Source organism: Orbicella faveolata, unplaced genomic scaffold, assembly GCF_042242905.1.
Source record: "Orbicella faveolata isolate gen_17 unplaced genomic scaffold, um_ofav_v1 contig_26, whole genome shotgun sequence".
NCBI classification, from domain to species: Eukaryota; Metazoa; Cnidaria; class Anthozoa; order Scleractinia; family Merulinidae; genus Orbicella; species Orbicella faveolata.
Window position 1 is genome coordinate 11,704,680 of NW_028301554.1, and position 13,426 is coordinate 11,718,105.

The 13,426-nt window shown below is 39.8% G+C and overlaps 1 protein-coding gene across 1 annotated transcript in view; it reads right to left on the reverse strand.

The window, feature by feature from the left end:
• The window catches only part of LOC110059124 (leucine-rich repeat-containing protein 72-like), a 56,652-nt gene extending 49,492 nt beyond the window's left edge, over nucleotides 1-7,160 (reverse strand). The window contains exon 1 of the mRNA XM_089296044.1: nucleotides 6,927-7,160. Within this exon, the coding sequence (XP_089152170.1) occupies nucleotides 6,927-6,947 (21 nt within the window). The 5' untranslated portion in view covers nucleotides 6,948-7,160. The remainder of the gene's footprint in view (nucleotides 1-6,926) is intronic.
• Nucleotides 7,161-13,426: the final 6,266 nt, after the last annotated feature.

Consider the following 13,426-nt stretch of genomic DNA (forward strand, 5'->3'; position numbering starts at 1 on the left):
CATTCCTTATTTTTTGATCGGGATCATTTGCGGTCCAATATGAGGATCCTTTCCGGTCCGGGATCATTTGCGGTCCTGGGATCATTTGCGGACCCGTACAGATCGCTACGCATTTCAATGTGAAAACAGAAAGGCGTCCACGGTCGCGCTCCCCTAATTTCGATCTCACTGTCTGAGTCCAGTCCAGTAGTAAGTACTTCTGGTTACTCAGCTTCGTTGTTAACCGCGCGGCCATGGGCCGAGCGCGGTTCATGTTCTACCCTTGGTTTATTTTTTTTTTATATTTTTTTTGTCGGAGACCAGACGCAGATCTCCACTCGGCCAACTTTGAATTACGCAATCTGTAATGTTTACTCGCCAAACCTTGTTTCTTCAGGGTCAACAAAAATCTCAGATTACAAAATCACGCCGAACCTACACGTTGCAAAAAAATCTCTTCAAAACCCTGACATCGAAGCAATATATCACTTTAGCGTTAATAGCTACCACACATCGGCAGAAGGTAAATCTACTCCTTAACAATCCAGCTTTATCGTGTTAAAATTTCAGCGAAATCGAACAAAACCAGAATTAATTACAATTTTTTGTGACCTCACTCCCCAGACTTGACCTAACAAAGGAAGCCACGGTCGCCCATAGCAACCGAAAAACGTGAACATAACCAAGCCGACGTTTCGGCCAAAAAACTCCAGAATTATCGCCTGAGAGCTTAAACTTGAATGGGAACATCTTTTTCGAACTTTTTTCAACTGATTTAGACGAAAGACTGGCCTCGGCGGGCTACAAAAAAGACCAAGAGAAAAAACAGAACAAGACAGCAGAACAAACCGATAATATTTCATCGCGTGGCTTTCGGCACGAAAACGAAAATACAGCTTACTTCTGGATAAATTCAGCCTTAGAAGCCAGCAACTGGTCCCAAATTACTTTCTGTATCCTTACAAATGTCCTGATTTCCATCTCCGAAAGATTTTGCCCCAATTTTGAGCAAATAAACATTTCGCCGCGACGACCGCCATTACGGTGGCTTGCATACTAAATTAGCTAACTTAACAAAATTCTCCCGAGGGGGGGATATGACAAATTTGGTGAGAATCAAAAGTAACGCCAATTTTCTGTCACGTTTTCAATCTGTGGTCACTGGAGTGACCAAAATCGATACGTCGGTCGGGATAGGGTTTTTTTATATGACTTGTGTGACTACTTTGCTGGCCCTTTACTCGTGGAAAACACCAATTAAATGTAATAATGACTTTTAAGAGAGAAAGCTGTTGTTAATAGTGTTATTATTGTGTCGTTCATATCGTTCATGCCCATACATATCCCGAAGAAAGTTCTAGATTAAGACCATTACGTCATCGGAGATTTGTCAACGGCTACCACTGGTGGTGCAATAATACAGTTTGTGTTGATCAAGTGATGTGATGTCTACAGTAAGAAAAGAATCATCAATGACTGCTTTGGAATGTGCACTGCGTTCCGACGGTAGTGCTAAGCGAACCGTTAAATTTTTAAAGCGCGGTTATAAGATCTAACAGATCTTCTTGTTTAGTATGCCTTCGCTCGATTTTTGCCAAGTAGAAAGCTGTTCTAAAGCTGTGAAATGTTGGAAAGGATCCAGTTGTGACCCTAAAGAGAGCTTCGGAAGTTGACATGAAGCTGTGCATCTTCTGTCAGAAGCGTAATAAGCCAAAGGACGATGTAAGAGAAGCTACAAGCTACAGCAAAAATTTTGTTTACAAAGCGACTACTAAACGAAGAAAGTACAGGGACGTAGCGAACAGAGAGGTTATCGATCGTCTGGTTGATTTACTTGGAAGAAGTGACGATACTTGTATTGTTTTACGTTTGGAAACCGTATGAAAGGATCAGGCTTGGTACAAGAATGGGTCGGGAGTGGACTGCTTGGGCCAAATGCAACCGAACATGTCATGAATGGAAACGCCTACAAGAGAGCTATGCGTGCCCACAAGATTACTCTGCAGTCATTGTGGCAGCTGCTGATGCCTTTTCTGTTAGAATTCCGCCAGAAATCGTACTCAGATCTCTTCCAAGAAGTATCTGCTCTTGCTTGCTCTCCCGAAAATGCTGCAGAACTGATAACATCCCTGAAGTCACCATGAGTGAAAAAGATGCTCGACGAATTCGTCGCACAAAGATCCGACGAATATGTCAACTTCAAGTTTTGGTGGAACTACATGGAAATGGTATCTGTTCTCCTCATGTTCACTCGGGCTCAGAGAGAGGGGATACGAGACCTGCACTTGCACAGTTTCCGCCAGATGTTGCCATATTTTTTCAGATATGACCATCTGAATTATGCAAGATGGGGATCAGTGTACATTGCAGAGATGGAGCAGTTGCCAAAGGAAGTCTTTAGAAGAGATCAAAAAGGGGAACTTCGTTGTCAAATGGAATGAGAGCAGGTTCAACCAGGTCAGTCCCGATCACAGACTTGAATGGCTAAACAGGATAGGGAAAAGAGGTGGAGGAATCGTGGGCATAACCAAGACGTCATCAACATTGAATGGCTGGACGGGATAGGGAAAAGAGGTGGAGGAATCGTGGGCATAACCTAGACGTCATCAGCATTGAGTAGGTGGGCTCTGTCCTATAACCTAAGGTCACAGATAGCTGAAAATACACACACGATGTTTGGATTGCACCAAGAAGACAAGTTTTCTCATAATGAATCTACTCCCGGAAGGAAAGACCGTGACAAGAAGGATAAATGTTCATTGCTTACCATTCTCCAGCAGTTCAAGGTATTTTCACCACCAAAACATCCAACCTGTCCTTATACCATTGCCACTAAAGATCTTGTCACTGATGAAATTCAAGTCTCGCTGTTAAATGCCAAAGAGCTTGGTCGGCAACAAATTAAAGAATTCGTGGAGCAAAGGTTGCCAAGTGTCTCTCAACAGCAGCAAGATAGATCATCAGAAGTGAGATTCTGCGACACGATGCACAAGAATAACGCTCCAACTATTGACAACTTGTATCAAGTTGTAAAGAGCAGCAAAGAGAAGAACAAAACCACAATTTTAAGAGCCGACCGAAATGTCCTTCAACGCCTTATTATTGCTTATGAAGTGGGGCTCAAAGTTGATCTCCACAGTGTGCTAAAATATGAGTTGATGCCTGTACCAGTCGCGTTAGCAGAGATGAATGGCAGTCTCAGAACTGGGCAGACATCTGTCTTAGCAGACTTAATTACAAGTGGAATAAATTGCCCAAGTGAAATAGAGCTTCAAGGCAGCTCAGGTCTATTAATAGATGGTCTGGCATTAGTTTCCGCAATTGGGAGACCATCTGGTGCTCAAACGTTTGGGGACTTTGCAGAGAGCTTTCAAGCAGCAGTTCTTTAAGCTGGATCTCGCTATCAGCAAATCCACGTCATATTTGATCGGTATCAAGAAGATTCCATCAAGTCAGGAACGAGAGAAAGACGCACAAAGTTCACTCGCCCTATCTGACGTGCTATTGAAGATGGCAGTGTCCCTCTCCCTCACAGTTGGCCAAACTTCCTTGCATTGCCAGATAACAAGTCAGATCTAGCCAGGTTCCTATCGGAACACGTCATTGTGAACGCACCCCCAGACAAAGTTGTTGTAGCTGCTGAAGGATTTGTAGATGAAAGGGAAGTGCAATCATCAGAAAGAGCAATGGACCTGTCTGCTCTAAAGGCAACCCACGAGGAAGCAGATACACGTCTGATGGTTCACTGCGTTAACAGCAGTCTTGACAACGTAGTTGTATCGGCAAGGGATACGGATGTCTTGTTGCTTCTTATCGCACATGTCCCCCACATCCCTTGTCCTAACCTGTACATGATGTCTGGAACAGCCACAAAGAGAAAGTATTTCAATATCAGGGGTATCTACGAAAAATCTCTCAGCTGGTTCTGTATCCGCTCTTCTGGCTTTTCAGGCGTTAACGGGTTGCGACACAACGTCCTTCATATGCAACCAGTTAAAGAAATCAGCTTGGAAAGTATTCCTAAAGCAACACACATATCTTTCCTCTCTAGGAGAGGGAGAGCTAACCGAAGAAAAGGTGAAAGAAGTCGAGGAATTTGTTTGTAAAATGTACAAATTGGATAGCATTGGATCAGTTGACGAGGCCCGAGCTATATTGTTCTCGAAGAAAGGCAAGCCAGAGGCACTGCCACCGACAAGTGATGCTTTATCACTACATGTAAAGCGTGTTTGCTATCAGGCAATTGTACGGAAACCAGCTCACTGCTCAGAGCCTCATCTTCCAGATCCTCAAACATTAGGATGGAAGAAGATCGCTGATAACAAACTTCAACCACTCCTAATGACACATGATCCGATTCCGAAAGCCTGCCAGGAAATAATCTCATGCTCATGCTCTACTGGATGCAAAAATCTCCGCTGCAGTTGTAAGAAGGCTAAATTGTTTTGTACCAGTGTTTGTGGGTGCAAATCGAACAATGTCAATATACATTCCTGTAAAAACTCCGACACCAAATGAACTCAGTGATGTATTTCACTATAGAACATGATGTGCGTACCTTTATTGACAACAAAGTCATCAAGTTAAGGTTTTAACAATTAAGTAAATATATGGCTAAATGTGACGTCATTAATGACGTCACATGTTGCTTTGAATGTATTCTGCAACGTAATTGAATTTAACTGGATTTAGGCGGGAGGCAACTTATGTGGTATTCTGAGGTGCAAATATAAAGCAGACGGCTTATTATCTAACTTATTTTGCAAAGTTAATACCACGATCACGTCATTTTCAATGTCATTTTTGTGACGTCATTTTGAGACTGAACATGGCAAAAAAAATTTGGTAACAAGCATTTTCGTTTTCAGCACGTCAAATTACTTTTAAAAAATTTCTGTTACCAACTTTTACTAAGAAATGCCTCATAACTTTCAAATTCTGTGAAAGTCGTCTGGTCTATTTCTCACAACGCCCTAGTTTTTTCACGTAGCATAGGCAATGAAAGACGACACGCAACTTCTTTTAGTCAGAGATTGTTACTGAAGTTACACCGCTACCGTGCTACGATCAGAGGATCCAAGTTACCGCTATTTCAAGTGTATTTCGCTGTCTCACTGCTACCTTTTGGTGCGAGTCGTCAACCAAAGTACGTAAGTTCTTCTTGTTGTTGTTATTTGCTAAGTCGCGAATTGTTAGTCTTTTCTTTGTCACGAAAAGATTTCATTTAGTTTATCTAGGGTTTGTTGAAATCGCTTTCACAGCTCTACTATTGCTAAGGCTTATTGTCATATGATTACCAAATTGTGATTCTTTCACGCTATATTTAGCTATTTGCGCGATAGCCGTTGATATCTTCGTTTGCTACTGTATCACCCATAAATGTAATAAAAACCATAAATGTAACACCAACCATAAATGTAATAAAAATTAACCATAAATGTAATACTAACCATAAATGTAATAACTTTTAACCACAAATGTAATAAAACCACTAACCATAAATGTAATAAAATTTGCCCATAAATGTAACAAACTGAACAACCATAAATGTAATAAGGCTTAACCATAAATGTAATAAACTGGCTATGACTTCCAAATCAAGGGGCTACAAACTTGTCATTCTCTTTGTGCACTTCTTACTTCAGGACACGGGCCTCTTGCATCAAGTTAGTATTTTAATTAACCCAGAGACCAAAACCGAAGAAGTTATAATTATGGTCTGCGAACATTAAGGAAGTACCCAAGTATGATTAGAAAGTCTATATACCAGAGCGTTTGAAGTGCTGGTGGTTGATGATATTCCATCCATTTGAAAGAGATTGAGGTTCTCTTAATTTACGCCCACTCTTGAGTGCCTCATTAATTCCTATATATACATTCTGGAATTCTGGAACGAAACGGACTTCATCCGGAAATCACACGACAGACGGATTTGTCCGGAATAAGGTGTACTTTGATCTCTGGGCCGAGATTAAGAGTCCGTTGTCCGTATTATAGAGGTGTCACATACACTATGTCACTCTTTATAGCAAAACCTTACTGGACCTATACTTTGGGGTCTAAATTTCTTTAGTAAGTTTGGTCTCGTTAGGGTGTCTCGGGAAAAACCGCGATATTTCACGCCGTATGGGCCTCGTTTAGGACTGCACACAAAGAAATAGTATTTTTGTTTCTTTAAGGAGTCAGGCCTTTAGGGGTCTTATTGAAAATTTCAAGTCAATTTCACGAAGAATGAGAATGGCAAGTTTGTAGCCCCTTGATTTGGAAGTCACAGTCAGTTTATTACATTTATGGTTAAGCCTTATTACATTTATGGTTGTTCAGTTTGTTACATTTATGGGCAAATTTTATTACATTTATGGTTAGTGGTTTTATTACATTTGTGGTTAAAAGTTATTACATTTATGGTTAGTATTACATTTATGGTTAATTTTTATTACATTTATGGTTGGTATTACATTTATGGTTTTTATTACATTTATGGGTGATACAGCTACGACAAGAATTGTTATCGTCTCAGTTTTATTAGTTTCAAGTATCAATTGTCACGTCTATTTGTTTCACGCTGTGATCTTGTTAGTTTATTATGATTGTTCTATCCTGTTAGATTTGTATTTTATGCCTTATCTAAGTAGGACGTATTCTTAACTATCGCTTTTCAGTTCGAACCGACTACATCTACTTGTACGACTACTACTCCTATTCGTATCTGCTACCACTAGCGATCTACTGGTTTTCGCTACTTCTTCAGTCGCTACCTATTGTGAACTAGATGTATGGACTTGATCTGTCATTAAATCAGTTTGAATCTACCAAGTGGAGTTCGAATATCTCGCACCGCGCTACCCCTGTAGTTGTTTAGGATTTGAGGCAACCTCTAGAATCTTTACAATTACAGTACTTTGCTCTAAGTTGTGCCACACTAAACCGGTAGTTCTCGTCTTTACCTTCTTTCGCCAATACATCATCAAACTCCTCCAGTATCTTCCTAAAAATACTTTCGCTGGCAGTCTTCTTCAGAGCTAAAGTTTTCAGAATAAGGGCCCGAAAGCTCAGATCTCACTTCTCTGCCTTCCAAAGAAGACAAAACGGTAGCAAAAAGGAAGACTTCATTCTCCTTCCACGTGTTCTTTCTAGGTTTCTTTCCTGTTTTCCTTTTCGCAACTTTAGACGCCATGTTTTCCTTCCCAGAACTCAGTGCGCTCTTTCTAGTTCCACGCTTTTCAGGGCAAAACAAGATGACTTTATCCGTCCTGATGTGAATTCAAGACGAATCATCCGTCTTTGACGGATGTTCCGTCCTCAAAATCCGTCTATATACACGGATAATCGGACGGATAAAAATAAACGGATTATCCGTCTAAAATGAACACCGTTCCGTTTTCACACTAAGACAGATTATCCGTGCTGAACGGATATCCGTCTCTAGTGTGAAAACAGCCAATGAGTCTCCTCAAAGACTGATTAAATTAATTTGCGCTTTCATTAGGTGCCACGGAGTCTGCAGCAATATTTGAGCACTTTCCTGGTTTCTTTTGTTACAAATTTACAATTTGCGGAGTATTAAAGCCACTAACTTGGGAACTTTTTGGTCTCTCTTACAGACACAATTAAGGCAAGAAATAAACAAGCCGCTAAGGAGAATACATTTGAACCCTGATAAGCATGCTATTGTAGATTGAAAACAGCAGATAGTATTTGTTGAACGGACCTGTGTGTAATTCTAAAAGCTACGCAGCCACAGTAACGTTTCACTTTTGCAATAAAAAGGGACAATTGGCGCTACCTGAAATATAACTGCTGTCCTTGGTCACATAACATGACATATAAAATACCACGTGGAAAGATAGTGTATAACACTAACGATGCTAGAACGCATGCGTCTTACATGTTGAGCTCTACCATAAGGAAAACCACTCAACATTTGTGCGTGATTCCGTTTGCAGTATATCCTCCACCTAATATAGAAGCCAAGAACGCTAACTTATCTACACATGTGTTTAGAGCAAATTAGTTTTGTTCTAAAGAGAATGGTACCACAAGGAGAGCAAGGGTTTACCTGAAACAAATATATAGCTTTGCGAAGTTCATTCCTAAATGACGGTGATGGAATGTCTTTTACGTAGAGTACACAAGTACCTTTCCCACCCCCCCCCCCCCCTCACCACTTCCTTGCCTCTACACTAATTAACAAGAAGATCTGTTAGATCTTATAACCGCGCTTTTAAAATTTAACTGTTTTCTTAGTACTACAGTCGCAACGCAGTGCATATTCCAAAGCAATCTTTGATGATTCATTGATTACTGTAGACATCACAGCACTTGATCAACGCAAACTCTATTATCGCACCATCAGTCGTAGCTGTTGTGACATCTCCGATGACGTAATAGTCTTAATCTGGAACTTTCTTCGGGATATGTATGGCATGAAGATACGAACACTATTACAAACCGCTTTCTTTCTTTAAAGTCACGATTAAATTTAACTGTTTTTTTCCCTTGAGTTAAGGGTTAGCAAAGAAGTCACACGAGTCACATAATTCAAGAATTGCGTTATCTACGGCTATCTTTAGTACGGTGGTTATATCCCTATCAATGACGTAATCTTCGCACGTTCTGACACGTTCTTTGCTTGGCTTGCAAATATTTAATTTTTCTTCCGATCTATGAACTCGCTGCGATGAAACAGTCAAAGGATTTACTTCATTTGCCTAAAACCGCAAGAAATACTCACAAAATTACAAATAAATTAATGACCGTCGCTTCTGCCGAAATAAACTTGCAAAGTAAACACGATCTTATTTGTCACGTAGCGAAAGTGAAAGCTGCAACGTCAGCGCATTCCATGGCTGACGTAATACCTTTTTCACCGTATTTATTATTCCCTTTAAATCCAACGCTTTGATAAAAAAAAGAAAATATATTTTACCCACAAAAAAGAAAACAATATCCGTAAAATTGTCCGTGTATTTATGTTTTAACAGCTTCTGGCGGAAAAACATCACACGTTGCGTGACTCAAAGTTTGGCCGAGCGGAGGTCTGCGTCTGGTCACCGACAAAAAAAAAAAATAATAAACCACGGGTAAACCTAGAACCGCGCTCGGCCCATGGCCGCGCGGTTAATTAATTGAAATTAAATAATTAAACAAACATTAAAGTTTACACGTTAGTGCCATCGTGGAATAGTGCCTTAGCAGCAGGCAGCTCCCATAACCATCCCAATAGTGCACTCTGCACTAACTAGTGAGACAATCTCAGATAGTGTAGAGCGCAATTGATGGCTCTGGTACAGTAGTCCCATAAGTACTCACCCCTGCTTGGTTCTCTTCCGGTTTGTGTCTACCTTGGTAGTCTGCTACGGCTTTTCCCCTTTGCAGTGTGTATTTTTCAAGGTTGTATTTTCATTCAAGGTCCAAAAATTAGGCACAAATTAATTACTGCTGGTGTTTTACGTTGATTTTCGTTCATTTTAAATTCAATAACACGCTGAAGCAGCAAACGTGACAATTTAGCTCTTCACGCCAACTTTGTAACTTGATACTTTTGTTCCTCGCAAAGGCATGTAATATGAAACCCTTGTTTTCTCCAAAAAAACAGAAGATGTCCTTGCCTTTTGGAGATAAATGAAAGAAAGTTAAATATCTGATGTAGTGATGAAGAAACGGAACAGAAACGATGTTGTTTTACTAAAAATGCAAATTTTTACCGATGAACAAGAACTAATTTAATTATCAGATAATCACGAAATACCACTTTCTTTTTCTGTTGCCACCTTTGTTGTTAACAATAAAACAATTCAAAATTAACACACAACGATATTGATGGCTGAGAAGCATTTCAACGAAAAGTATTGAAGATAACCAGCGCTACTTGGCCGATATGAATGAGTCTCCTCAGACTGATTAAACTAATTTGCGCTTTCATTAGGTGCCACGGTGTCTGCAGCAATATTTGAACATTTTCCTGGTTGCTTTTGTTACAAATTTACAATTTGCGGAGTATTAAAGCCACTAACTTGGGAACTTTTTGGTCTCTCTTACAGACACAATTAAGGCAAGAAATAAACAAGCCGTTCAGGAGAAGCAATACATTTGAACCCTGACAAGAACACTATTGTAGATTGAAAAGACAGATGATATTTGTTGAACTGACCTGTGTGTAATTCTAATTCTAAAACGTTTCACTTTTGCAATAAAAAGGGACAATTGGCGCTACCTGAAAAATAACTGCCGTCCTTGGTCACATGACATGACATATAAAATACCACGTGGAAACATAGCGTATAACACTAACGATGCTAGAACGCATGTGTTTTACATGTTGAGCTCTACCATACGGAAAACCACTCAACATTTGTGCGTGATTCCGTATGCAATGTATCCTTCACCTAATATAGAAGCCACGAACGCCAACTAATCTACGCATGCGTTTAGGGCAAATTAGTTTTGTTCTAAGGAGAATGGTACCACAAGGAGAGCAAGGGTTTACCTGAAACAAATATATAGCTTTGCGATGTTCAAAGCTAAGTGACCGCGATGGAATGTGTTTTACGTAGAGTACAAATATACCTTTCCCACCCTACCCCCACTATTTCCTTGCCTCTAGACTAATTAATTAATTGAAATTAAATAATTAAACAAACATTAAAGTTTACACCTTAGCGCCATAGGGCCATAACGCAATAGCGCCTTAGTTCCTTAGCGGCAGGCAGCTCCCATAACCATCCCAATCGTGCACTCTGCTCTAACTAGTGAGACAATCTCAGATAGTGCAGAGCGCAATTGATAGCTCTGGTACAATAGTCCCATAAGTACTCACCCCTACTCGGTTCACTTCCGGTTTGTGTCTACCTTGGTAGTCTGCTACGGCTTTTCCCCTTTGCAGTGTGTATGTTTCAAGGTTGTATTTTCATTCAAGGTCCAAACATTACGCACAAATTAATTACTACTGGTGCTTTAAGTTGATTTTCGTTCATTTTAAATTCAACAACACGCTGAAGCAGCAAACGTGACAATTTAGCTCTTCACGCCAACTTTGTAACTTGATACTTTTGTTTTCCTCGCAAAGCCATGTAATATGAAACCCCTGTTTTCTCCAAAACATACGGAAGATGTCCTTGTTTTTTGGAGATAAATGAAAGAAAGTTAAATATCTGATGTAGTGATGAAGAAACGGAACAGAGACGATGCTTTACTAAAACTGCAAATTTTTACCGATGAACAAGAACTAATTTAATTATCAGATAGTCACGAAATACCACTTTCTTTTTCTGTTGCCACCTTTGTTGTTAACAATAAAACAATTCAAAATTAACACAGAACGATATTGATGGCTGAGAAGCTTTTCAACGAAAAGTATTGAAGATAAACAGCGCTACTTGGCCGATATGAATGAGTCTCCTCAAAGACTGATTAAATTAATTTGCGCTTTCATTAGGTGCCACGGCGTCTGCAGCAATATTTGAGCATTTTCCTGGTTTCTTTTGTTACAAATTCACAATTTGTGGAGTATTAACGCCACTAACTTGAGAACTTTTTGGTCTCTCTTACAGACACAATTAAGGCAAGAAATAAACAAGTCGCTAAGGAGAAGCAATATATTTGAACTCTGACAAGCACACTATTGTAGATTGAAAACAGCAGATGATATTTGTTGAACCGACCTGTTTGTAATTCTAAAAGCTACGCAGCCACAGTAACGTTTCACTTTTGCAAAAAAAAAAGGGACAACTGGCGCTACCTGAAAAATAACTGCCGTCCTTGGTCACATGACACGATATATAAAATACTGCGTGTAAAGATAGTGTATAACACTAACAATGCTAGAACGCATGCGTCTTACATGTTGAGCTCTACCATAAGGAAAACCACTCAACATTTGTGCGTGATTCCGTATGCAATGTATCCTTCACCTAATATAGAAGCCACGAACCCTAACTAATCTACGCATGCATTTAGGGCAAATTAGTTTTGTTCTAAGGAGAATGGTACCACAAGGAGAGCAAGGGGTTACCTGAAACAAATATATAGCTTTGTGATGTTCAAAGTTAAGCGACGGCGATGGAATGTGTTTTACGTAGAGTACACATGTACCTTTCCCACCCTACTCCCATTACTTTCTTGCCTCTAGACTAATTAATTAATTGAAATTAATTAATTAAACAAACATTAAAGTTTACACCTTAGCGCCATAGGGCCATAGCGCCATAGTGCCATAGTGCCATAGCGCCATAGCGCCGTAGCGCCATAGCGCCTTAGTTCCTTAGCGGCAGGCAACCCCCATAACCATCCCAATAGTGCACTCTGCACTAAAAAGGCGATATATTCTTTACTAAATAAAGAGTAGAATATTCATAAAACTTTCAGTACAGTAATGTTTTAACAACTTTTGGCGAATAAACATCATAAGTTGCGTGATTCGAAATTTGGCCGAGCGGTGGTCTGCGTCTGGTCACCGACAAAACAAAAAAACAAGAAGATGTGTTAGATCTTATAACCGCACTTCTAAAATTTAACTGTTTTCTTAGCACTAGAGTCGCAACGCATTGCACATTCCAAAGTAATCCTTGATGATTCATTGATTACTGCGGACACCACATCACTTGATCAACACAGACTGTATTTTTGCACCATCAATCATAGCCGTTGTGAAATCTCCGATGACGTAATATTCTTAATCTGGAACTTTCTTCGGGATATGTATGGGCATGAAGATACAAACACTATTGACAACAGCTTTTTTTCTTAAAAGTCACAACTAAATTTAATTGTTTTTTCCCTTGAGTAAAGGGCTAGCAAAGAAGTCACACGAGTCACATAATTCAAGAATTGCGTTATCCACGGCTATCTTTAGTACGGTGGTTATTTCCCTACCAAAGCTTCGATAATACCAAAAGAAAATATAGTTTACCCACAACAAAGAAAACAATATCCGTAAAATTGTCCGTGTATTAATGTTTTAACAGCTTTTGGCGAATAAACATCACACGTTGCGTGACTCAAAATTTGGCCGAGACGAAACTTGGGTCTGGTCACCGACAAAAAAGAAACAAGAACATCTGTTAGATCTTATAACCGCGCTTTTAAAATCTAACTGTTTGCTTACCACTACAGTCGCAACGCAGTGCACATTCCAAAGCAGTCCTTGATGATTCTTTTGTTACTGTAGACATCACATCACTTGATCAACACAAACTCTATTATTGTACCATCAGTCGTAGCCGTTGTGAAATCTCCAATGACGTAATGGTCTTAATCTGAAACTTTCTTCGGGATATGTATGGGCATGAACGATATGAACGTTACGATAAAGGCTATCTCTAAAACGGGGAACGAGGAATCGAGGAATGGGGAACGGGGAACGGTGAATGGGGAATCTCTAAATCGGGGAATCTCTAAAAGGGGGAATCTCTAAAAGGGAGAATCTCTAAAAGGGGGAATCTCTAAA